The sequence below is a fragment of the Panicum virgatum genome, chromosome 4N (genome assembly GCF_016808335.1).
Source record: "Panicum virgatum strain AP13 chromosome 4N, P.virgatum_v5, whole genome shotgun sequence".
Classification (NCBI taxonomy): Eukaryota; Viridiplantae; Streptophyta; class Magnoliopsida; order Poales; family Poaceae; genus Panicum; species Panicum virgatum.
In genome coordinates this window covers 22,542,382-22,567,720 of record NC_053148.1, presented here as the reverse complement: position 1 = coordinate 22,567,720, position 25,339 = coordinate 22,542,382, and the positions used below count along the sequence as shown (strand labels likewise).

Here is a 25,339-nt window from a genome sequence, read left to right as displayed (position 1 = left end):
CGCAAGCTCAACGAGTTCTTGGCCTTGACTCAGGGCACTCGTACTGTGGTGCAGTATGCCCAAGTATTCCATCAATTGTGTCAATATGCTGGACATCACGCGGACACCGACGCTAAGAAGCGTGAACGCTTCCGTCGAGGCCTTAGTACCAAATTACAGGAGAGGCTAAATCTTGTCCGAGCAGACTCATTCAATGAATTGGTGAATATGGCTATATCTCAGGAGGATCTAATTTCTGCACACCGCGCTGAAAAGAAGCGCAAGGCACCTGCTGGACCCTCGAGTGCCTCTGCACCGAGGTATCGTATTGTGCAAAATAACCCACCCGCATCCTCTCAGAAGGCCCCTCAGCCAGGGCGTTGGATTATTAGGCCTCCTCAACAGCAGCAGCAGACTCGATTCGGGCTTCCCCAGCAAGCTCGATTTGCACCTCAGCAGCAGCAGAACGGCCCTAGGCCGAATGCTCAGCCAGCCGCTCGCCCCGATAATAATAACCGCTGTTTCAGATGCGGGAGTCCGGATCACTTTGCCAAGATGTGCCCCCAGGCGGGACAATCTCAAGGGCAGGCTTCTCGCAGGAATGATCAGAACAAGGGCAAGAGGCAAACCATTCAAGTCAGGCAGGGCCGACTTAACTTCACCAACCTTGCTGAACTACCCGAGGGAGCACCAATCATGTCGGGTACATTCTCTATAAACCAACACCCCAGAGTTATCTTATTCGATTCTGGTGCCTCTCATAGCTTCATTAGTTCTAAATTCGGAGCAAGGGTTGGGTTAGATTTCTGTCACACAAAGGGGTCATTTATGATATCTACCCCGGGTTTTAAAGTCGCATCAAACCAAATCGTTCATAATGCGCCACTTAGTTTGGGTAGTAAAACTGTTCCTACCACTTTAATCTTGTTGCCACTAGAAGGTATGGACATTATTCTGGGAATGGATTGGATGAAAAGACATGGAGTAATGTTAGATATCTCTTCCCGAGCCGTTGAAATAAATTCTCCAACTCATGGTCATTCGGTTCTATATTTACCTCATCACCAATGCAACAACTCTTGTGCCTATACCATGAAAGATATTCGTCTCGAAGATATTCCGGTAGTCCGTGAATATGTAGATGTTTTTCCGGAGGATTTACCTGGTATGCCGCCAGACCGGGATATCGAATTTGTCATTGAACTTCAGCCTGGTACAGCACCTATTTCAAAAAGGCCATACCGAATGCCGCCTAAAGAATTGGCTGAACTAAAAATCCAGCTACAAGAACTGTTGGACAAGGGTTTTATCCGCCCAAGTGCTTCACCTTGGGGCTGTCCAGCATTGTTCGTAAAGAAGAAAGATGATAGTCTGAGGTTGTGTGTTGATTACCGGCCTCTCAATGCGGTGACCATCAAAAATAAATATCCACTTCCCCGAATTGATGTATTGTTTGATCAATTGGCTGGAGCAAAGATTTTCTCCAAGATTGATCTTCGTTCGGGTTATCATCAAATTAAAATCCGGCCTTGCGATATTCCCAAGACCGCCTTCTCAACCCGATATGGTCTCTATGAATATTTGGTTATGTCTTTCGGTCTTACCAATGCTCCGGCTTATTTTATGTATCTCATGAACTCGGTATTTATGCCGGAACTTGACAAGTTTGTCGTGGTTTTTATTGACGACATTATGATCTATTCCAAAAATGAGGCAGAACATGAGCAACATCTGCGCATTGTTCTTCAACGTCTCAGAGATCATAAGCTGTACGCAAAATTCTCCAAGTGTGAATTCTGGCTGGACACAGTCAAATTTCTAGGTCACACTATATCTAGTGAAGGCATTTCAGTTGATCCCAGCAAAGTACAAGAAGTGATGGACTGGAAACCTCCTACTTCGGTTCATCAGATCCGTAGTTTTCTCGGCTTGGCGGGGTATTACCGCAGATTTATTCCGGACTTCTCCAGAATTGCTAAGCCCATGACAGAACTACTAAGGAAAGATGTCAAGTTTAAATGGAACACGAAGTGTGATGAAGCATTCCATACATTGAGAGCACATCTAACCACTGCACCAGTCTTGGCTCAACCTGACAACAATAAACCATACGACGTTTATTGTGATGCTTCAGGCACTGGTCTTGGTTGTGTTCTAATGCAAGACAATCGGGTAATAGCTTATGCTTCCCGAGCTCTTCGGCCACACGAGCTGAATTATCCCACTCATGATCTGGAACTAGCCGCCGTTATTCATGCTCTCAAGCTTTGGAGACATTATCTTATGGGCACTCATTGCAATATCTATACCTACCATAAGAGTCTCAAATACATTTTCACTCAAAGTGAGCTGAATATGAGGCAACGAAGATGGCTGGAATTAATCAAAGATTATGATCTGGAGGTTCATTATCATCCGGGCAAGGCGAATGTTGTAGCCGATGCGCTCAGTCGCAAGGTTCACTGCAATTGCCTATCAATGGAGTCATATAATGACACATTGTGTGCTGAAATGCAAAGGCTGAAATTAGAAATTATTCCTCAGGGCTCTTTGAATCATATTTCGGTGGAACCGACACTCTATGACCAGGTCATCATGGCACAATTACACGACAAAAGTGTTGGTATCATCAAGCAGCAAGTAGTAGAAGGTGAAAATAAATATAAGTGTTTCCGAGTGGACCATAAAGGAATTTTGTGGTTCGAGGATCGCCTAGTCGTTCCAAAGAATCATGAGCTGCGGAAACAAATCCTGGACGAAACACATCTCTCTAAATTTTCTATTCATCCGGGTAGCACCAAGATGTACCAAGATCTCAGACAAAATTTTTGGTGGACTCGCATGAAGAGAGAGATTGCCAAATATGTCGCAGAATGTGACACCTGCCAGAGAGTGAAAGCTAGTCACTTGAAAGTTGCTGGAACTCTCCAACCTCTACCAATTCCGTCTTGGAAATGGGAAGATATCAGCATGGATTTCATCGTGGGCTTACCAAATACTTCTCAGCACCATGATTCCATTTGGGTCATTGTTGATAGGCTCACAAAGACTGCTCATTTTATTCCAGTACATACTGAATATCGAGCCAAGAAATATGCTGAGCTCTATATGGATCGGATTGTCTGCCTACACGGTATACCCAAAACAATTATATCGGATCGTGGTCCTCAGTTTGTGGCAAGGTTTTGGGAGCAACTCCAAGAGGCTCTCGGAACTAAATTAATTCGAAGCTCAGCTTACCATCCACAGACTGACGGACAGACCGAAAGGGTTAATCAAATTCTTGAAGATATGCTTCGAGCATGTGTCATCCATTATGACAAGAACTGGGACAAATGTTTATCCTTGGCGGAGTTTTCTTATAACAACAGCTATCAGGCCAGTCTGAAGATGGCACCCTTCGAGGCCTTGTATGGTCGACGGTGTCGAACTCCTTTGAGTTGGTCTCAGACTGGGGAACTGTCAAATATTTGGACCCGAATTAGTGGTCGAGGCTGAGGAGAAAGTCAAAATAGTACAAGCTAATCTCCGAGCAGCTCAGTCTCGGCAAAAGAGTTATTTCGATAAAAGAAGGGATCCTTTGAAGTTCATGGTTGGTAACCACGTCTATTTACGAGTGTCTCCAACTCGAGGCGTTCAACGTTTCGGAGTTAGGGGTAAGCTCGCACCTCGCTATGTCGGGCCATATGAAATCATTGAAGAATGTGGACCCGTGGCTTATCGTTTGCGACTTCCTTCACGACTTGCCGCCATCCATAATGTTTTCCACATATCCCAACTCAAGAAATGTGTTCGAGTTCCTACGGAAATCATTGATCAACAGGAAATTTTAGTGGAGCCCGATCTCTCATATACCGAATACCCACTCAAAATTCTGGATCAAAAAGAGAGAGGTACTCGTCGAAAGGTGGTAAAAATGTATAAAATTCAGTGGTCTCATCACACTGAAGAAGAAGCCACTTGGGAGACGGAGGATTATCTTAATCGACACTATCCGGGTTTCCTTAGCTCTACCTCAGGTATATCATTTTCCCCACCTCAATTCAATCATCCAATCTCGGGACGAGATTCTTGTTAAGGGGGGTAGGTTGTGACACCTCAGGTGTTAGCACATCTAATACAATCAAGGTACCTTAGTTAAAGTTAAAAGAAACATTTGAGAAATTAATTCAAAAAGAAAGGATCAAATAAAAGACAAATCATACAAAGGAAATTAAAGGAAAAAGAAAAAAGAGTGGGAAGCAACTCAAAATTTATTTCAAAAATGTGCACAAAATTTTAGTTGCTCATGAGAGGTGTTTCAATTGACATGTGCTCAATTGAACTTCAGCCAAAATCAATTCAAAAACTGAATAAAACTAAAGTCCTTTTGTGCAAATATGCAAATGTACCAATAGTTCAAAATATGAGTTTCAAATGAAATTTTGCATAACACAAAAGTTGTAGATCTTGAAAAGTTATGCAAAAGTGGTATTCAACACTTTTCCATTTGAGCCCTCCAATAAGGAGATAATTTTTGTTTACCGAGAGGTCCCTGGAATTTCAGAAATCACAAATATGCCCTTATCTCCATCTCTCTCTTTCCCGGCCTGCTCTGTTCGCGCCGCCCGCCGTACGCCGCCGGTGGACTTCAGTCCACCGCGCGCCAGCGGCCAAATGGACCCGGGGAAACCGTTTAGCGCCACCTGGCCCGCCCCTTGGCATCTCCTCGCGCGCACACGCGTCCCAGGCCGCTTCCCGTGCCGCCACGACACCCTCCGCCATGCGCCGCGCCGCTGCCTCCTCCGCCCGCTCGCCGTCGACTCGCCCAGGCCAAATCGAACCGCCCCCAGTCACTCCATCCCTCACCCAGGAGCTCTTTGGCCTATAAAGACCCCCAGAACCCCCACAGTCGCGCCCCTTCTTCCCCTTCTTCCTCCTCCCGCCGCTCCGCCATGGCCGCCGAGATCCAGCTCGCGCGGACCGGCTAGCCCAGCCCCACATTGCCCCCTCTGACCACCGCAGCAGCTTCGCCACCTCCCAGTTAAGCTCCACGCGCGCGGAATCGAATCCAAACCCCCTCCCGAAGCTGTTCCCCTTTTGCGCCGCCGCCGGCGAGCTCAGGCTCACCGCGGACCGGCCAGCTCCGGGGAAGACCGAGCCCGACAGCTACCCCAGAAGCATCCACGAGCTCACGCGGTGCTCGTGCGCGCCTTGTTCCCCTACCCCGAGCCCTCCTTCGCCTCCAGCGCCGGCGAACCGAACAACCGACCCGCCATCAACGCCGACGAGCTTGAACCTGTGCTCCAAACGCTCGAACGTCGACCAGGGTAGGTGTTCCTCGATCCTTTCTCCCCCACGCGCCTCCCCGCGGCAGCCCCGGTAAGCCCTGCACCGCAGAACACCACCGGCAAGATGCCACGGCGGAGAAGGCCGGCGAAGGACCCGGTTGTATTTTCTTTTTTTTGTTCAAGGGTGTCTCTGCAAGTTTTACAGTGTATACCAGTGAACTTCTAAAATGCGAAACAAATCACAGAAAAATCAGAAAAATGCAAACTCAACTGATCTGGAATCCTTGTAACGAAATCTACAAATTTTGTAACATTCACATTTGCAGAAACTCAACCGAATTTAATCTAGGGAAAAGAGTACGAAAATCACCTTATGCATGTTCATGAAGTTCTGCTCATCAAATAACCTTGATTTTTGGATATGTTATAACTAATGGGATGCTAAGATCACAGTAAAAAGATGACACCAAACCAAAACAGTTATCAGGTTAGAACAATCAAGATTCTCTAATCTGTTGTTAGCATTCTCGATTTAATTCTGGAAAATATGTACATGAAATTGCTCTGAAATTTTACTACAGTCTTGTGCCACTGAATCCCTGCAAATCTCTAAATTTCAAATTTATTAGAGTTCATTTGCTATATACCATGATTTATGCTTGTTTAATCAACTTAATTCCTTATATATAGTTCTTATGCTCAGCAAAATCCATGTTTATTTTTGGAGTCTCTTTTTAGCTCTGTGTTCCTGTCTAAGAATTTTGAGCTGCATTTTCTGAGTTTTGCCTTGGTGAATAATCATGCTTAGTATCTTAGGGCTAGATTTACTATTTTTTGTTCTTAGTAATCTACAATGTTTCTGATCTTTATTTTTGGGCATGATCTTGTTTAGAGTATGTTCTACCTGTGATAAAAAGTTCAGATGCAATACTGGTCAAATGCATCTTGAGAAATTCATGCAAACTCATGTTAAGTTAACTGAATAACTAATTTACTATAGTGAGTTAAATCTTGAAAAATTTTCTGGAGTATGTTTAGCTCAGGACTAGTCTCTGGTAAAAATTTGAGAACCAAATCCTTAGTAAAACTTTCTGTAGAATTAATCTTTGTTAATGGCTTGCTGTTTTTAATCTTTTTATCACCTCTTCTATATAAGTGTATAAAATCTGGAAAAATTTCAGTACTGAGTTTATGCTTTGAAGTTGCTTGCATAAAATTTGTAGCACCAGAACCCATGTTGAACATTCTGTACAAAAAAATGAAGCAACTAGAGTAATCCATTTGCATGAATAGTTATAGTTTTTGCTCTATGATAGATGCTGAAATTTATACCCTGAATGTTCAAGTTTGAATCTGAGTTACTTTAGTGTTTCATCACTAGCTCTTTAGTAGTTGTGTTGTTAAGAAATAATGAAAGCATGCTATGTGTTGAAATTGAAAATGAAAACCCAAAACCCCACTCATTCATGAATAACCGTAGTTATGCTTGCTACTCTATAAACGATTGCCCATGCAATGAAATGTGAAATCATCACTAAATTAACTTTTGTGGACTACAACTTTATCGTGAAGGAAAGAAATTATATCCCTGAGTAACTCAAAATCTTGCATTGCATATAGAAACGGTTAACCTCGCGGACGGAGACTACGAACTGGTGCCCGCGGACTCTCGTGCGGAGCAGGAGGTTAATCTGAACTGTACTAACTTGTCTCAAGACCTGGGCCAAGCCCCAGAAGCTTTTCTGCCTGACAGTGCCCAAGAAGGCAAGCCCCGGAGCATAATCCCACTATTTTTCCGAATTACCATTCTGCTATCTATTTATTAATGTATGGTAACAGTTGGTTTTCTGCATTTAAGTTCTCTAGGCGTTGATCGAAAACCCTAGATGCATGATCCATAGGAACCTATGTTTGATACCGGATCTTTTTATCGACTAGTTGCCATGCTAAATAGGTACGGTAGAAGTCGAGTGGTTCCCTGCCTCTCGCGAGCAAATAGGAATTGTACTGACTTTAATTCCTGTTGAAATGTAAGGACAACGGGCGGGGTTGTGTAGTTGTGATACCCCGCTGGTGTAGTCAAAAATGGCTAAGGTCGCGGTGTGTGGCTCATTTCGTTAAGCGTTTGAAAGTACTAGCCACATACCGAGAAATATGGTAATCGGTAAGCTTAAGTACCTGATTGGACCGGCGAGTGGAACGATCTCGCACCCTCCTGGTAGAAGTAGGGTTTATTTTATGTCGCGATGTACGGGTGCAGAGTGGTCGGACTCTGTAGTCGGGGAGGGTGTTCCGGATCCACGGACTGGAAAGAAAGGGGAAAAGTAGCGTGGGCGGAAGCGAAGTCGATCCCCATGCGTGTGGTCTAGGTTCCCCTGGCCAGGTTGAAATTCGATTCAGAATCGTCCGCCTCTCACGGCATGAGATTTGCTTAATGATTTCGGTCACATAGAGTAACAAGTGGAATACGATGATGAAAATACTGCTGGTTGATTAAATGGTTGCTCTACCATGTTTGAGTAGAGTTAGTTGCAAATTTAGAATGGTTAATTCCACTAGAATCTGGCTAAGTAAAACCTGAAAGTAAGGATCAACACTTAGCGGCATTTTGGGCAAACAAACCTTACCAACCAAAAAGCTTGCATGTCTAGCTATCGGACTATGTTATATCCGGAGACGGGTCAGTCTTGCTGAGTATTAGTATACTCAGCCTTGCTTGTGGCACTGTTTTTCAGGTACTAACTTTGAAGATCTGTTTGTGAGTCTTACTTGGCCTTGCACTCTGCCTCCGGGTTGGTCTGTTGAGTGGGATGGCCCTTCAGCTGGTGCTAATCACCCTCCCGCTGAGTGACGCATTCGTACGGGCTTTACCGATGCGTCACATTATTTCGTTAGTTATCTTTTAATGCTTCCGCTGAACTTTGAGACTTGAATAATGTGAGGAGCTGGAACTCCGTAGTACTTCACTAGTCTGAACATGGTTTGTAATAAATTTTTTCTTTCCGCTGCAATCACTCTAAGATGTAAGAAATGGTTTGTGTTGTAATCTCTGGGCTCACCTTCGTGTGAGTGTTGTCTGCTGATCCTGGAATAGCGTGGCTTTTATCGAGGCTTCACTCGAGAAACTACCGGTGAGTGCCAAATTGGGTCAGAGTTGCTTAGCAACGAAGATCAGTGCACCCGGGCCCAGTAGTTTTGGGTGGTTCCGCCACAGGACCTCCTTGGGCTTAGGTGCCGCATAGTTTGTAAGGCGAGCAAGCGTCTTGTTCCCTGTGTAGCATATAGAACTACAGAGAGGAAGATCGAATTCGCTTATACGATAGTAATGATACTGCAACTTAGCTGTTTGTCACATGCAGATGTCGTGGCATAAAGCGAATGCCCCGGCCCCCTGGGAGATAGTCTCAGTTGTTTTTGAGTCTGTCTACCACTGAGACTAGATCTTGATCTGCATGAAATTTTAAAGCGGATGCCGGGACCCCCTGGTAGGTAGGCTCAATGGTTGAGACTGGCTACCACCATTCAAGGTTTGGCCTGTGTACCACTTCAAAGTTACAGCTTAGTAGCAGGCCCGCGGGAGTCATCCTGGACCGGTCCCAGGCTGGTACCAGGTCCGGGGCTCTAGATGCACAGGTCCAGGTAGCTCAGTGCTTGTTACCGAGTGGTGGAGTGCGTAGGCTTAGGGTACGGAACCAGGCTAAGGCGTTACATAGGGCTCCGGACCACTGCAGGAAACAAGCACGATCCTTCCGGACCTGGCTTCACCGTCCTGGACCCTTCGCAGCAGTGGGTGAGGTCACTTTGTTGTACTCGATCCTTTGAGATATAGGGCTGGACATGCCGTGTAGGACTTAGAAAGCCAACTCTTGAGCTGGAACGAGGTCCGGGCCCCTAATTACCTGGCTCCAGGTACTAGAGCACTCGTTACAGGGTGGTTGAGTGTGTAGGCTTTGGGTACAGAACCAGCTAAGCGGCTACACAGGGCTCCGGACCACCCCAGGAAACAAGCACCCGCTCTCCAGAGTAGGTCCCTAGGGGTCCGGACCCCTCTCCAGCAGCAAGAGGGTCCGGATCTGTACGGCCGTCCAGCAGCTCAATGCAGATCTTAGTTGTAGCAACAAGAGTAGAGGTCCCCGCGGGGGTTAGAAAAGTAAAAACTTGAGAATCGGAATGCGAATTTAAATTTTTACACCTAGACAGAACTGGGAGAAATTATTTCCTTTGCAATCTTGATGTACATGGCTTGCGCGATGGATGCCAGAGGCCGGGTTTACGAGGTCGGACCTCCACCGCTCTGAGCCGCGCGTTAGCCGGTGTTGCGATGGATGCCAGAGGTCGGGTTTACGAGGGTGGCCCCCAACCGCTCTGGGCCGCACGCTAACTCTATCTTATTACAAAGGAAAAGTTTATTTCCCTGCTCTGCCTAGGTGTAAAACTTACGCAGATGCTCTATGTTCCATGGGTTGGGCAGCGGCACTCCATCTTCTGTGGCGAGGCGAACGCATCCGGGCCGGCATACCTCTGTGACCCTGAAGGGCCCCTCCCAGCTGAAGGAAAGTTTGTGGAGCCCTGCTCGGTTCAGGATCCGTCTGAGGACGAGGTCGCCAGCCCGGAGCTCCCTACTGTGCACGAACCGTTGGTGATAGCGCCGGAGCGCCTGGTTGTAGCGTGCGTTTCGGATTGCTGCCTGCCATCTTCGTTCGTCAACAATGTCAACGTCGTCTCGCCGCAGCTACTCCTGCATGGATTCGTCAAAAGCTTGGACTCGTGGTGAGCACAGGTGAATTTTTGGGGGAAGGCATGCTTCAGCCCCGTAGACCAGGAAGAATGGAGTCTCCCCGGTGGCTCGGTTGGGTGTCGTCCAGTTGCCCCATAGTACGCACGGAAGCTCGTCAACCCATTTGGTATCATGCTTCTTCAAGCAATTGTAGGTGCGGGTCTTGAGTCCCCTGAGGATTTCTGCATTCGCTCTCTCAACCTACCCATTGCTGCGGGGATGTGCCACGGATGCAAAGCATAGCTGGATGCCGATGTCCTCGCAGTACTCTTGGAAGAGTCTGCTTTTGAATTGGGTCCCGTTGTCCGCGATGATGCGGTTTGGGACGCCGAATCTGCACACAATGGACTTGAGGAATGCGACTGCTGATTTCTTTGTGATATTCACCACAGGGGTAACCTCCGGCCACTTTGTGAACTTGTCGATGGCGACGTAGAGGAACCGGTACCCGCCGACGGCCCGGGGGAATGGCCCCAGGATGTCCACACCCCACACAGCGAACGGCCATGAGGGCGGAATCATCTGCAGAGCATGAGCCGGTGTGTGTATTTGCTTCGCGTGGAATTGGCATGCTTTGCAGGACTTTACCAGCTCAGCCGCATCCTGGAGTGCTGTTGGCCAGTAGAAGCCATGCCGAAAGGCCTTGCCAACAAGTGTGCGAGATGAGGAATGACTTCCACACTCGCCTCCATGGATCTCCGCAAGCAACTCGCGGCCCTCTCCCTGGGAAATGCACCGCATGAGGACACCATTGGCGCCACGGCGGTAGAGATCCCCTTCTACCACCGCGTAGCGTTTAGCCAATCGGACTATGCGCTCAGCGGACACATCGTCATCAGGGAGGATGTTATCTTTCAGGTAGCCCCGGATCTCGGAGATCCATGCATCGGGAGCTTCCTGAGCAGGTGGGAGTGGCTCTGCGAGGTCACCAGGGTCCTCAACAGAGCACACAGCCCAGGCTGGGCACCATAGGTGGGATGCCGCCGGGATTGCTAGCTTCGAGGTGCTAGCTTGATCCCCTTCACCCAGTTCGGCAGGCCGGGCGGTAGGTCTCAGTAGCCGCCTTTCGAAGACACCCCCGTGCACGGATGCCCAGGTAGATGCTCTCGCGGAGAGATCATCTGCTGCTGAGTTGAGTTCGCGGGGAACATGTTGCAGTTCCAGGGCGTCGAAGTCCTTCTCGAGCTTCCTCACGTGCATGAGGTACGCCGCGAGCTGGGGATTGTTGCAGCTACAATCCCCTCGGTCCTGCTTGATGATTAGCTGGGAATCCCCCTTCACCAGAAGCTGCCAGACCCCCAATGAGAGGGCTTGCGTCAGGCCAAAGATCAGAGCTTCGTACTCCGCCATGTTGTTGGTGGCCTTGAACTCAAGGTGCACCATGTACTTCAGCTGATCTCCGGTTGGGTCGATGAGGACCACACCAGCTCCGGCCCACTTCTCGCGGGCGGGCCCGTCGAAGAAGAGTGTCCAGTAGGGCTCGGTGAAGACTGGTGTCCTGATTTCCGGCTCCGGGGGTCCGGCGTTGATGTCCGGACCCCCAGAATTGCTTGGGGAAGGAGTCCACTCTGCTATGAAATCAGCCAGGATCTGGCTCTTGACTGCATGGCGAGGCTGGAAGTCCAGTTGGAACTCAGCCAGCTCTGCCGCCCACTTGGCGATATTGCCTGTGGCGTTGGAGTTGTGTAGGATCGCTCTTAGCGGGTAAGAGGTCACTACGACAACTCGGTGTGCCTGAAAGTAGTGGCGCAGTTTACTGGACGCAATAAGTATCGCATAGATAAGCTTATGCGTCTCAAGATACCTGGCCTTCGCCTCGTGGAGGACTTCGCTGACGTAGTAAACTGGCTTTTGGACGGTCCGGACCCTAGTTACCGGGTCCGGCTCTCCCTTATCCACCACATCAAGCCCTTGGGCCCCCAGCAGTTCTGGGTTCCCACTGGGACGAGGATCCTCCGGACCCGCTTGTGCGGGGTCTGGACCTTCAAGCTGGGGTGAGGCTGACGGGCCCCCGTGTCCGAGGTCCGGCTCACCATCCTTGGCCGAGGAGACCCTGGTGTTCCCCTGGCGAGCTTGCTCCGTCCTTTCGGCGACCAGCACCATGCTGACTGCCTCCGCAGATGCAGCAAGATACAGAAACAACGGCTCACCGGGCTCTGGAGCCACCAATACTGGCAGCAAGGTGAGGTGCTGCTTCAGTTCCTAGAAGGCCTGTTCAGCCTCTTTGGTCCAAGAAAATGGACCAGTCCTCCTCAATAGTTTGAAGAAGGGAAGGGCCCTCTCAGCCAGCCTCGATATGAAGCGGCTAAGAGCAGCGAGAGATCCAGTAAGCTTCTGGACGTCCTTGATGCGGCCAGGAGGCCTCATTGCTTCGATTGCCTTGATTTTGGCTGGGTTTGCCTCAATGCCTCGATGTGAGACCAGGAAACCCAGCAGCTTCCCTGCTGAGACGCCGAAGATGCACTTCTCGGGGTTCAGCTTCGTGCGCGTGGCGCGGAGCCGGTCGAAGACGAGGGACAGGTCCTCCACTAGTGTTGACCCTACCTTAGTCTTGACCACAATGTCATCGACATAAACCTCAACAATGTCTCTAATTAGATTACAGAAGGTTTTGTTCATAGCTCGTACAAACGTGGGTAAGGCATTCCATAGAACATATGGCATGACAATGTAGTAATAAAGCCCATCTACTGTTACAAAGGCAGTATGCTTCCTATCCCCTCTAGACATCTGAATTTGGTGGAAACCAGAGTATGCATCTAGGAAAGACAAAAGGTCACACCCGGAGGTGGAGTCCACGATTTGATCGATACGTGGAAGAGGATAGGGGTCTCTAGGACATGCCTTGTTGAGGCTGGTGTAGTCGATGCACATCCGAAGCTTCCCGTTGGCCTTTGGGACGACGACCGGATTGGCCAACCACTCGGGGTGGTGGACCTCCTCGATGAAGCCAGCGTGAAGGAGCTTGCGGATTTCTTCGCGGATGAAGTTCTGCCGCTCCACGGACTGCTTTCGAGGCTTTTGGCGCACCGGCGTGGCGTCGGGGTAGATCCTCATATTGTGCTCGATCACTTCCCTGGGGATCCCGGGCATCTGTGACGGTTCCCAGGCAAACACGTCGACATTTGCCCGGAGGAAAGCGATGAGCGTGTCTTCCTATTTCTCCTCCAGGTTCCCCGCAATGCGGGTGGTCCTGGTGGAGTCTGCTCCAATCTGCACCGTCTTCACGGGAACATGGTCCGGATCGGACGGTTGGACCTTAGGAGCCTTTGCAGGCACCCTGGGTTGCGAGGTGGATGGATCCTCCTCGGAACATGCAGCCTCCGCCGCCAGAGCATGCAGTCTTTCAACTGCCGCAACAGCAGCGGTGCGATCGCCCTGCACGGTGAGGACTCCGGCAGGGGAAGGCATCTTCAAGACCAAATACCCGTAATGAGCAATGGCCATGAAGCGGTAGAGTGCCAGTCGGCCAATGATGGCGTTGAACGGGAGGTTTACTTCCGCAACATCGAACAGAACGCTCTCTGTGCTGAAGTTCTCCTCGGTCCCGAACGTGACCGGTAGTGTGATGCTCCCCAGAGGGAACACCGGATGTGGGCCCACTCCGGAGAATGGGCGAGAGGGAGTTAGCTTGGACTCCGGGATCTGCAGCTACTTGAATGCTGCATAGCTGATGACGTTGAGGCCAGCCCCACCGTCGATCAGCACGTGGTAGAGCCTCACGTTGGATATGACAGGAGCGGTGACTAGGGGTAGTACACCAGCTCCGGCCATATTCTCCGGGCAGTCGGATGGCCCGAAAGAGATGGTGGTGTTCATCCACCTCTGTTGAGGCGCCGCCTTCGGGACCCCGGCTTCACCGAAAGGACCTCTCGGCGAAGGGTCTTCATGTCCCGTCGGGAGACAAGCTCCCAGCTCCCGCCGTTGTCGGAATCGTAGTCATCGTCGTGGTAGACGCCCTTCAGCTCCCGAGCGAGGGACTGGTACCCCAGCTCCTTCTCCCCAGCAGCGGCTCCGCTGTCGGAGGCCTTCTCCTTGCCAGGCCGCTGGCGAGGAGGGGGTGAACCATCCTTGGAGGACTGCTCACGCCGCCCACTGACCCGCTTTGCGAGCTTCTGGATCTCACGGCAGTCAGCGGCGCTGTGGCGAGCGGTGGGATGCACTGGGCATGAACCTCCGCTTCCACCTTGCGGGCGAGGGCGTTTGCCATGTGCATTCTGGCCCCCAGCCGCTGCTGCCGCAGCTGGCGCCGCTGCGCTGCTGCTGCAACGACTGGTCTGCCAGAATGCAGTTCCCCACGGCTCCGGTTCTTGTTCTTCTTCTTCTTGCCACCATCCTGAGTGGTAGCTCCGGAGCCACCAGCCTTGGTGTCTCTGTCTTGGGGGGCTGAGTGCCATGCACGGCCCTCAGCGGCCCTGGCACACTTGTCTGCCAGGGAGAAAAGCGTAGTGATGCTTTCCACCTCATGCGTCGCTAGCTTCTCGAGCATCTTCTCGTCACGTACCCCCTGACGGAAAGCAGTGATAATAGATGCATCTGAGATACGAGGAATGGTACCCCGTACCTTGGTGAAGCGCGAGATGAAGGCCCGGAGCGTTTCTCCAGGTTTTTGCCTCACGGCGTGAAGGTGTGCCTCCACACCATGCTGCTGGTATGCGCTGGCGAAGTTCGCTGTGAACCTCGCACAGAGCTCTTCCCAGGACTGGATCGTCCCAGGTGTAAGGTTCATGAGCCAAGTCCAGGCTGGCCCAGACAAGGCTACATGAAAGTAGCTCGCCATGACGGCACCGTTACCACCAGCAGCTGTGATGGCGGTAACGTACACCTGCAGGAATTCCGACGGGTTAGTGGTACCGTCGTACTTCTCCGGTAGGTGCGGGCGGAACTTGGATGGCCATACCACGGCGCGGAGGTGCTCTGCCAGTGCAGCACAGCCCACCCCAGCCATCGGTGCGCCTGACTGTATCCGGGCATTGACTGGGGGCTTGGTCACCACCACATCCAAGTCGGCGTTGAGGTTGCGGCCCTCAATGTTAAGACGGCGCTCTCGCGCCCTTTCGACGGAGATGCGGGCATCCTCTCCCATGTGCCGGCGGTTGAGCTCCGCTCGCAGGTCTTCCATTCGTGCACCCCTCACGGTGGGGGAGCGCACGGACGCCGACGCACCGCCCTGACGCTGGCGGTAAGGTACCACCGCGTTGCCGGGCGGAGGTCGTTGCCCAGTCCTTGCAGAACTGGGGGAGGCCTGAGCCAGGTGGAGGAGACGGTCAACGTCATCCCGCCACTGCCTCAGGGCGTCTGGCGAGGCTGCCTCAGCCGGGGGGTTGCGGAGCAACTCCCTAGCTGCCGTCAGCGCTCCGCCGCTCGTAGCTTGTGAGGGGGGCCTTGATGGGCGCCCTGACTCTTGCTGCCGAGCAGCGCACGCCGCCATCGCTGGTGGCTGCTCCACAGGTACAGTTGCCCCTGGAGCAGGGATGCGAGAGGCACGTGGCGTGGAGGACGCCACACCCTCTGTCATCTCCACGTCATCCACACGAACCATCGAGACGAGGAAGAGATGGGCTGCGACCAGCTAAAGCTCCCCTACCTGGCGCGCCAAATGTCGTGGTGCTGCAAACCACAGCCGGGTGGCGGAAGGCACCCGCCCTAGCCCAGAGGGTGTATACTCGGGGGTTAGCTAGTCCTAGTTCGATCTCTCCCAAGAACACGATGAACACCGCGGGATTAGAGTGGTTCGGGCCGCCGGAGCGTAATACCCTACATCCACTGTGTGTTGTATTGCCTTCCCTCGAGAGAGAGAGAGAGAGTTCGCGAGAGCTGGTGTGTCCGGAGAGCTTGTAGTGCACAGCGAGCGCCTCCCTTTTATATCTCAAGGGAGGCGCGTACATGGCTGTTGGGTCCCCGACAGGTGGGCCCAACGATGTAGTATAAGATAACGTATTGTTCATACATTATGGCGTCGCAGGCAAAGGAGATCTCTCTCCTGGATTCCCTTGCCTGCTCCTGGAGTCCCTCGTTCATCATGTCCAGGCGCTGTCTTGTCGGGATGATGCCAGACGCAGCTAGTGGCGTCGCCTGCCACGTAGCTTAACGGGCTGTGTAGCTTGCGGTGTAGGCGGCATGATGGAAAAGTGACGTGCCGTCGTATCTATTTAATGCTGCAGACGGGCTCTGCGCGGGTGCGGCACAGGCGGCTGCACTGTGCACCCTGGTAATACACGATGCACAGTGAGGCCTGACAAAGGCTGTCCCGCGTGCCGCGGCGACAGAGCACGCCGCAACCATCCGCATTAAATGCGGTGGGTGGGCGAGTCTCCCAGCGGAAGACTCGCACATGAGCCCGCGCCTCCGGGACATGTGGCGGTTTCGGACCCCCACGCGGTAAAAGGGGGGGTCCGGACGGACGCAGGAGGTCCTGGACCCCTATGGGGGTCCGAGGCCTCAGTTGTCAGCTCGGAGCTTCCCTTCATTAGAGACACGTGGTTTCTCCGGACCCATCCCCAGGCAGGGAATGGGTCCGAGGCCGTTGGCCTGGTGAGGGAAGAGCCTGACCCGTGGGGCCTGGCTACTCTGCCCTTTCCGCGCAGTTATGGATAACTACGCGGGTCCTGCCTTGCCGCAGTAAGAGTGGGTATCCCTGCTACAGGGTACCGACAACGATGATGCGGATTGCTATATTAATCAATCCCAAATCACAGATAATAGGTTCGGTAGTTGGATAGAACCCTAACTCGCCCTCACACAGGAGGCTCTGAGTTCTAAAGGCTATCCTTCTACTTGCCAAGACTCTCCTCTATTCCCTGAATATAAAGACTCTATCTTAACAGACCTCCTAAACTTAAGCCTAACAAACCGGAATTAACCAAACTAAGCGCCTATTCTGTTGTGGACGCCCTTGTCTTTCTCCTGCGCTGGTACTTCTTGCCGAATATAGTGTCCACAACACTTCCCCCGACCAAAAAGCTCGTCCTCGAGCTTGAAATCAGGGTGACACTCCTTGAACTCCTGGAGTGGCTCCCAGGTAGGCTCTGTAGTACTGCGTCCGTCCCACTGAACGAGCAAGTCCCAAGAGTTCCTGCTGGGCATCGCTCGAAGGACCTTGGCAGGCACTGGCAATGCACGACCATTTGCGATGGACGGCAACGCTCCCATGGCCGTTGGTGGATCACCATGAATGGCCGTCTCCACCACCTGGAATGGCCCGTAGAACGTGGAGAAAGCTTGGACTTGGAACCATCTGTGATGCCGGATGCGGTGCACTGATGCAAACGCAGCCACACCCAATCATTCACCTGGAACGAAAGGTCCTTGTGAAGCTTGTCATGGGACGAGTTCATATAATCCTGTGCCTGAAGGAGTCGTTCTCGGATCTCCGCCCAGAACATGTCGCGATGTTGAAGCTGCTTGTCCACCGCGACAACACGCGCCATGCCAGGGTCATACTGCACCAGTGATGAGGGCGGCCAGCCATAGACAACCTCGAACGGCGTAGCGCGCAGAGCAGATTGGTACAATGTGTTGAAGCAGTACTCCGCCCAGGGCAACCAGCGAAGCCAGCTGCGCGGCCGATCGCCAGCCAAGCACCGCAGGTAGACGCCGAGAACGCGGTTGGCCACCTCCGATTGGCCGTCAGTCTGCGGCCGGAACGTAGAACTGAGGCGTAGCTTCACGCCAGCGAGTGAGAAGAGCTCCGTCCACAGTGTGCTAGTGAACACCGGATCCCTGTCACTCACAATGGAGCACGGGAACCCATGTAGGAGTACGATATTGTCGAAGAACGCCTGCGCAACGGAGAGAGCCGTGTAGGGGTGGCTGAGGGGAACAAAGTGGACCATCTTGGAGAAACGCTCCACCACCGTAAGAACAACGGACTTGCCGCCGACCTTGGGAAAACCCTCGACGAAGTCCATGGCGATGTCGCTCTACACGGACGATGGAACTTTGAGGGGCTGTAGTAGACCGGCCGGGTGCAGATGTTCCGTCTTGTTCCGTTGACAGACGAGGCTCCCATGGATGTAGTCGCGGACAAGCTTGGCCGCCTGTGGGCAGTAGAAGTAGGAGCGTAGACGCCCGAGCGTCTTCTGGATCCCCTCATGGCCGGCGCCATGCGCATGGTCGAGCAGCTGCGGCCAGAGCGAGGACGATGCCGGAACGTAGATGCAGCCTTGGTGTAGCACGAAGCCGTTGGCCTCAGACCATACCGCGTCAGCGACACCGTCGTGGATCTCCTGGCACTTGGCGACTATCTCAGGGAGAGACTGCGCCTCACGTCGAAATGCGTCGAAGAGGGGAAACTCCGGCCGCGACATGGACTGGGCATGAACGCGTGCGCCCAGCTCATGCTCGCCACGCCGCGACAAGGCGTCAGCTGCCGCGTTCTGCTTCCCAGGTTTGTACTCCACCTGAAAACTATACCCAAAGAGTTTGCTTACCCAGGTGTGCTGAGGTATTGTCGAGACGCTGATCCAAGAGGTGCTTGAGACTGCAATGGTCCGTCCACACGACGAACTCCGCTGTCCACAGGTAGGGCCGCCAGTGGCGCACGGCCTGCACGAGTCCAATAAGCTCACGCTCATATGCTGCCAACTTGGCATGCTATGGCGCGACGGTGCAGCTAAAGAAGGCTATTGGCCCATGCCCTTGATGTAGCACCGCGCCGAAGCCGGATCACGATGCGTCACAGTCCACGACGAACGCCTTGGTGAAGTCGGGTATCTGCAGAACTGGAGCCGTTGTCAGCGCGCGCTTGAGGTCGTGGAACGCCGCCGTGGCCGCGTCAACACACTGGAACGCATCCCTCTTGAGGAGGGCCGTCAGTGGCGCAGCGATGATGTCGTAGTTGTGGATGAAGCGCCGATAGTACCCCGTGAGCCCAAGAAACGCACGGAGCGCCTTGATGGAGCGCGGTAACGGCCAATCCTGGATGGCCTGAACCTTGTCGACGTCCATGGCGACCACGCCGTTCTCGATGACATGGCCGAGGTAGTGGATCCGGCGTGCACCGAAGGAGCACTTGGAACGCTTGAGGACGAGGCCGTGCTGTCGAAGTGTGCTGAGGACCGCCCGAACATGCTGCAAGTGTTCTGTCTCAGTGCGGCTGAATATGAGGATGTCGTCGAAGAAGACCAATACGCACCGGCGGAGGAACGGCTGCAGCACCTCGTTCATGAGGGCCTGGAATGTCGATGGTGCGTTGGTGAGGCCGAATGGCATCACTAAGAACTCAAAGTGCCCATGGTGAGTTCGGAACGCTGTTTTGGCAATGTCATCCGGATGCATCCTGACCTGATGGTACCCGCTGTGTAGATCAAGCTTTGTGAAGAACACAGCATCCTTAAGCTCGTCTAGGAGCTCCTCCACGATCGGAATTGGAAACTTGTCCCGGACCGTCTTGCTGTTGAGCGCTCTATAGTGACACAGAAGCGCCAAGAGTCATCACGCTTGTGAACTAGCAACACTGGTGACGAGAACGCCGAGGTGCTGGCCCGAATAATCCCTTGCTTCAGTATTGCTTGGCACTGGGTCTCGATTTCATCCTTGAGCATTTGGGCGTACCGATATGGTATGACGGCCACCGGAGGGGTGTTGGGGAGGAGATGGATCCGGTGATCCAGTTGTCGAGGCAGTGGCAAACCGGACGGTGTCGTAAACAAGTCGTCGAACTCAGCGAGGAGGGCCGTCAGGGGATTGACGGCCTGCGTGGCCGCCATGCGTGGCGATGGTGAGACATTCACTCCTGTCCAGTGCACCTTTTGATCATGGCGCCAGAGCGTCTTGGAGAGCTTGGAGAGGTCCCAGACGATAGGTCCCAGGGTGCGCAGCCACTCGCAGCCTAGGATGAGGTCGTAGTCGACCAGCGGGGGGACGTAGAGGTCGGCCGAGAACTGTTCATCCTCGATGGTCATGGGCATGCCACGATAGACGCCGGATGTGGCCACGCGATCGCCATTCGCGATGCCCTCGGATAGACCCGGTCGTGGGGTGGGAACGAGGCTGACGCGACACGCCGCGGCGTCGGAGATGAAGGAGTGCGTCGACCCGGAGTCGATCAACGCGACCATGGTAGCGCCACGGATCGTGGCTCGGAGTTGTAGCGTGGAGCTCATGCGGATCCCTGTGACGGCATGCACCGAGATGGTGACGTCGTCGTCCACTTCGGTGTTCTCCGCTGCGTCCCCGTCGTCAAGTTCCAGGTAGTAGATCCCTTTGCCGGAGCAAATCTTGGCGTGTTCCTTGGAGAACTTTTCTGGGCAGTTGAAACAAAGCCCTTCAAGATGGTGTTGCGCCATCTCCTCCGGTGAGAGGCGCTTGAAACGGTCGTCCGGTGGCGATGGTGGTTTGGGCGCGGCTGCGGGCAGGGCTGATGAAGAACCCGTGGTGGCCATTGCCGGTGTGGACCGCGACGAGGAGGCCGATGCGCGTTGGGAGGGGGCGCGACGTCGGGCGGCCGCCACCGGCGGTCAGCTCCGTGGTCACGTGCTAACGACGCTCGTACGTACGGGCGAGAGCCATGGCGTCCTCTAGTGTTGCCGGCTTTTGCAACTCGACGTCCGTGCTGAGGGGCTGCTGGAGTCCCGCCATGAAGATGGAGATCTGCTGCGACTCTGTGACGTCTTCGCAGCGCGCCAGGAGCACAAGGAACTGCTCCTAATAGTCGTCATAGGTCGACGTTCGGCGGAGTTGGGTGAGCTCGCCCAGGGGGTTGCTGCGGAGCGGTGGCCTGAAACGTCGGTTGATGCCGTCGACGAATTGCGTCCAAGATGGAACGCCCTGGTTCTTCTCCAAACGATAGTACCATTGGCTGGCGGCGCCGTCGAGGTAGAAGGACGCCGTTGGAACCATGAGATGTTTCGGTGTACCATAGGCGCAGAAGAACTGCTCCCCCTTGTGCAGCCACGTGATGGGATCATCGCCGCCATCGTTCTTGGGGAAACACTGCTTGTGGCCCGACATCGGCGGCGTGCCGGATGAGGATGCATCATGGGTGTCGAAGCGGCCTTGCTTGTCCAGGATCTGGGTCTGGACGTTCTTCACGGATGCAGAGATGAGGCTTGTTTCCTGGCAGACGACAGAGATTTCGCTGTCCATACGTTTGCCAAGATCGCCGACCATCTTGACGAGCTTGTCGAACATGGATTCCATGGAGGCTTGGGTGGCTGGCGTTTGATCGTCGTTGTCGAACATGGCGGTGGAGCGATGGGTTTAGCGGCGCGTAGGGGAGAGGGTTGTGGGCAGGCGATAGTAGATGAAATAGGCGGAGGAAAGACCTAGCGGATACCAAATGATGCGGACTGCTATATTAATCAATCCCAAATCACAGATAACAGGTTCGGTAGTTGGATAGAACCCTAACTCGCCCTCACGCAGGAGGCTCTGAGTTCTAAAGGCTATCCTTCTACTTGCCAAGACTCACCTCTATTCCCTGAATATAGAGACTCTATCTTAACAGACCTCCTAAACTTAAGCCTAACAAACCGGAATTAACCAAACTAAGCACCTATTCTGTTGTGGACACCCTTGTCTTGCTCCTGCGCTGGTACTTCTTGCCGAATATAGTGTCCACAACAGATGACAAGGCCACAAAAAGAATCTAGTAATTATCTATTGTGCCATGGTTGATTATTGGTATTATAAGAAACTTATGGAAGTACGAAGATGCCTATTATAGTATCATGTACTAGGGGTTACTGTGTGGTTTCTGAGTTTTGCTAGTGATTTCATTGGTTCAAACCAATTAATTAGTGCATATTTGTCCATGCACTTGACAGTATTTTTAAGTGACAGTCATATTCACAATGAGGGCATATGAGATGTAAATAGAATCACAATCCTCTGGGGTTAAATCATAACTAACCTGGTTTCGCATCTGGAAAATCGACAGGAGGCCTCCATATAATGGAACTATCTGAACTTTTCTGTCCTGAACTGGATTTTTTTTCTCTTCCCATCTTGCTGAGGTTGCGCCTTACTAGAGGCCTTTACATCCATACCTAAGAATGCATCTACCAATGCATTTGCAAATTCAGGATCATTTATGTGATAAGGAAGCAGCTTAACCTATCCAAAAGCCAAAAAAAACTCAGTTCATCTATAGACACCCTAAAGATGCATCGGCATTGATAACTATGGAACATGGACTAACCTCTCGGATGTCATTTATCTGTATAAGGGTCTTTAATTCACCCAATAGTGTCAACGTAGCTTCTGGATCATAGAATGGCATTCCTGGAGCATCTAGTGCAGATATGCCCTTCTGGGGAAGGCAAACAGTAACTTTGGATGAAGATCTGTTTATCTTATCAGCAATGAACTTAGCAAATTTCTTGTTCTCTTCCACAGTCGTCCGCATCAATGAAACCTTCAATAGTTAAACGGTTGTTAGTGATGGTACAAGAAATAGAACATGTACAAACTACAAAGTTCTTGGAAATAACTGAAGATAGAATTGCAAAGGAAAGTTTATGTTCATAGATCGTCTAGCCAGTCAGTCGCATTTTATGTTTTAACAGTTGCTCTAAAGGCAGTGCTTGTAAGTCTTAGATTAATTACTTAAGAAAGTGCACCTAGCTAGGAGAGCCATTAAGACAACCGACATGCATTTGTAACAAGAACACCCTTATGATTTATCTAACATCATTCTGCATAGCCAAATCCCCAAAGATACTCCTGTGGTGGCAGAGCACTATTTTGACATACAACATAAAAGCAGGGAAAGGCTTGGGAATTGGATGATTGATTAATGAGAGTACAGGGTACATTATATAGGCAAGGATCGTCTAGGATTAGGGTTTATAGAACACACCCAATCAACCATGATCCTTGCCTAATACATATCAATCTACCACAAAGCCCACTGCAGCCTTGCCATTAGGCCGGCGCCCCACAGCCCAAAGGGTCAGCCCAAACTGTCACGCTAACACAAGCATACATAGAAATTTCAGGGAAAAAATTTCGAAGATGCTTCCTCTAATCCCCAGCTATAAGTCTATTAGGACATTGACACAGCCTACAATAAGATACTTTGACTAGTCGGTATCTTATGGCATGCTAGACTAGCAACCCCGTATTCTCCAAAAGTTGTAAATCACCAAACCTTTTGATTCGGTCTCCTGGCCTTTTTCTTAGAGGTATTGCAATATCTAGGCTTTTGGTCCTGTTTGGCATGACATTATTAGTGGTCTACTTGCCTCCTCTTCGACTCAAATTCTCTTGAATGGTTCTTTTTTTTTCTCGAACATGCAGGAGAACTGCGTATCATTGTATTGATAGAAGAAGAAAAGAGTCATACATAGACCGACACACACACCACACACCCCCTTGACAGACCTAGTTGTGGCGGAACCACCCAAAACTACTGGGCCCGGGTGCACTGATCTTTGTTGCTAAGCAACTCTGACCCAAATTGGCACTCACCGGTAGTTCCTCGAGTGAAGCCTCGATAAAAGCCACGCTATTCCAGGATCAGCAGACAACACTCACACTGAAGGTGAGCCCAGAGATTACAACACAGAATATTTCATACATCTCAGAGTGATTGCAGTTGAAAGGAAATTTATTACAAACCATGTTCAGAGTAGCAAAGTACTACGGAGTTCCAACTACTCAATTATTCAAGTCTCATGTTCAGCGGAAGCAGTAAAAGATAACTAGCGAGATATAGTGACGCATCGATAAAGCCCGTACGAATGCGTCACTCAGCGGGAGGGCGATTAGCACCAGCTGAAGGGCCATCCCACTCAACAGACCAACCCGGAGGCAAGGTACAAGGCCAAGTAAGACTTGCAAACAGATCTTCAAAGTTAGTACCTGAAAAATAGTGCCACAAGCAAGGCTGAGTATACTAATACTCAGCAAGACTGACCCGTCTCCGGATATAACATAGTCCGATAACTAGACATGCAAGGCTTTTTGGTTGGTGGGGTTTGCTTGCCAAAAATGCCGCTAAGTGTTGATCCTTACTTTCAGGTTTTACTTAGCTGGATTCTAGTGGGATTAACCATTCTAAATTTGCAACTAACTCTACACCAACATGGTAGAGCAATCATTTAATCAACCAGCAGTATTATCATCATCATGTTCCACTTGTTACTCTATGTGACCGAAATCATTAAGCAATCTCATGCCGTGAGAGGCGGATGATTCCGAATCGAATTTCAACCTGGCCAGGGGAACCTAGACCACACGTATGGGAACCAAGTCACCCACACAACATTTCCCCTTTCTTTCCAGTCCGTGGATCCGGCACACCCTCCCCGACTACAGAGTCCGACCACTCTGTACCCGTACGTCGCGACATAAAAATAAACCCTACTTCTACCAGGAGGGTGCGAGATCGTTCCACTCGCCGGTCCAATCAGGTACTTCAGCTTACCGATTACCATATTTCTCGGTATGTGGCTAGTACTTTCAAACGCTTAACGAAATGAGCCACACACCGCGACCTTAGCCATTTTTGACTACACCAGCGGGGTATCACAACTACACAACCCCGCCCGTTGTCCTTACATTTCAACAGGAATTAAAGTCAGTACAATTCCTATTTGCTCGCGAGAGGCAGGGAACCACTCGACTTCTACCGTACCTATTTAGCATGGCAACTAGTCGATAAAAAGATCCGGTATCAAACATAGGTTTCCTAGGGATCATGCATCTAAGGTTTTCGATCAACGCCTAGAAAACTTAAATGCAGAAAACAAAATATTACCATACATTAATAAATAGATAGCTGAATGATAATTCGGAAAATAGTGGGATTATGCTCCGGGGCTTGCCTTCTTGGGCACTGTCAGGCAGAAAAGCTTCTGGGGCTTGGCCCAGGTCTTGAGACAAGTTAGTACAGTTCAAGGAGACCTCCTGATCCACACGAGAGTCCGCGGGCACCAACTCGTAGTCACCGTCCGCGAGATTAATCGTTTCTATATGCAATGCAAGATTATGAGTTATTCATGGATAACAATTTCTTTCCTTCACGATAAAGTTGTAGTCCAACAAAAGTTAATTTAGTGACGATTTCACATTTCATTGCATGGGCAATCGTTTATAGAGTAGTAAACATAACTATGTTTATTCATGAATGAGTGGGGGTTTTAGTTTTCATTTTTCAATTTCAACACATAGCATGCTTCCCTTATTTCTTATCAACACAACTACTAAAGAGCTAGTGATGAAACACTAAAGTAACTCAGATCCAAACTTGAACCTTCATGGCATAAATTCAGCATCTACCATAGAGCAAAAACTATAACTATTCATGCAAATGGATTACTCTAGTTACTTTATCTTTTTGTACAGAACGTTCAACATGGGTTCTGGT

At 51.1% G+C, this 25,339-nt stretch overlaps 1 protein-coding gene across 1 annotated transcript in view; it reads right to left on the bottom strand.

The window, feature by feature from the left end:
• Window positions 1-22,312, bottom strand: part of LOC120669239 (toMV resistance protein Tm-1(GCR237)-like) — an 80,337-nt gene extending 58,025 nt beyond the window's left edge. Inside the window, exons 1-2 of the mRNA XM_039949020.1 lie at window positions 22,169-22,312; window positions 21,881-22,083 (exon numbers count right to left, since the gene is read on the bottom strand). Of these exons, the coding sequence (XP_039804954.1) occupies window positions 21,881-21,974 (94 nt within the window). The 5' untranslated portion in view covers window positions 21,975-22,083; window positions 22,169-22,312. The remainder of the gene's footprint in view (window positions 1-21,880; window positions 22,084-22,168) is intronic.
• Window positions 22,313-25,339: the final 3,027 nt, after the last annotated feature.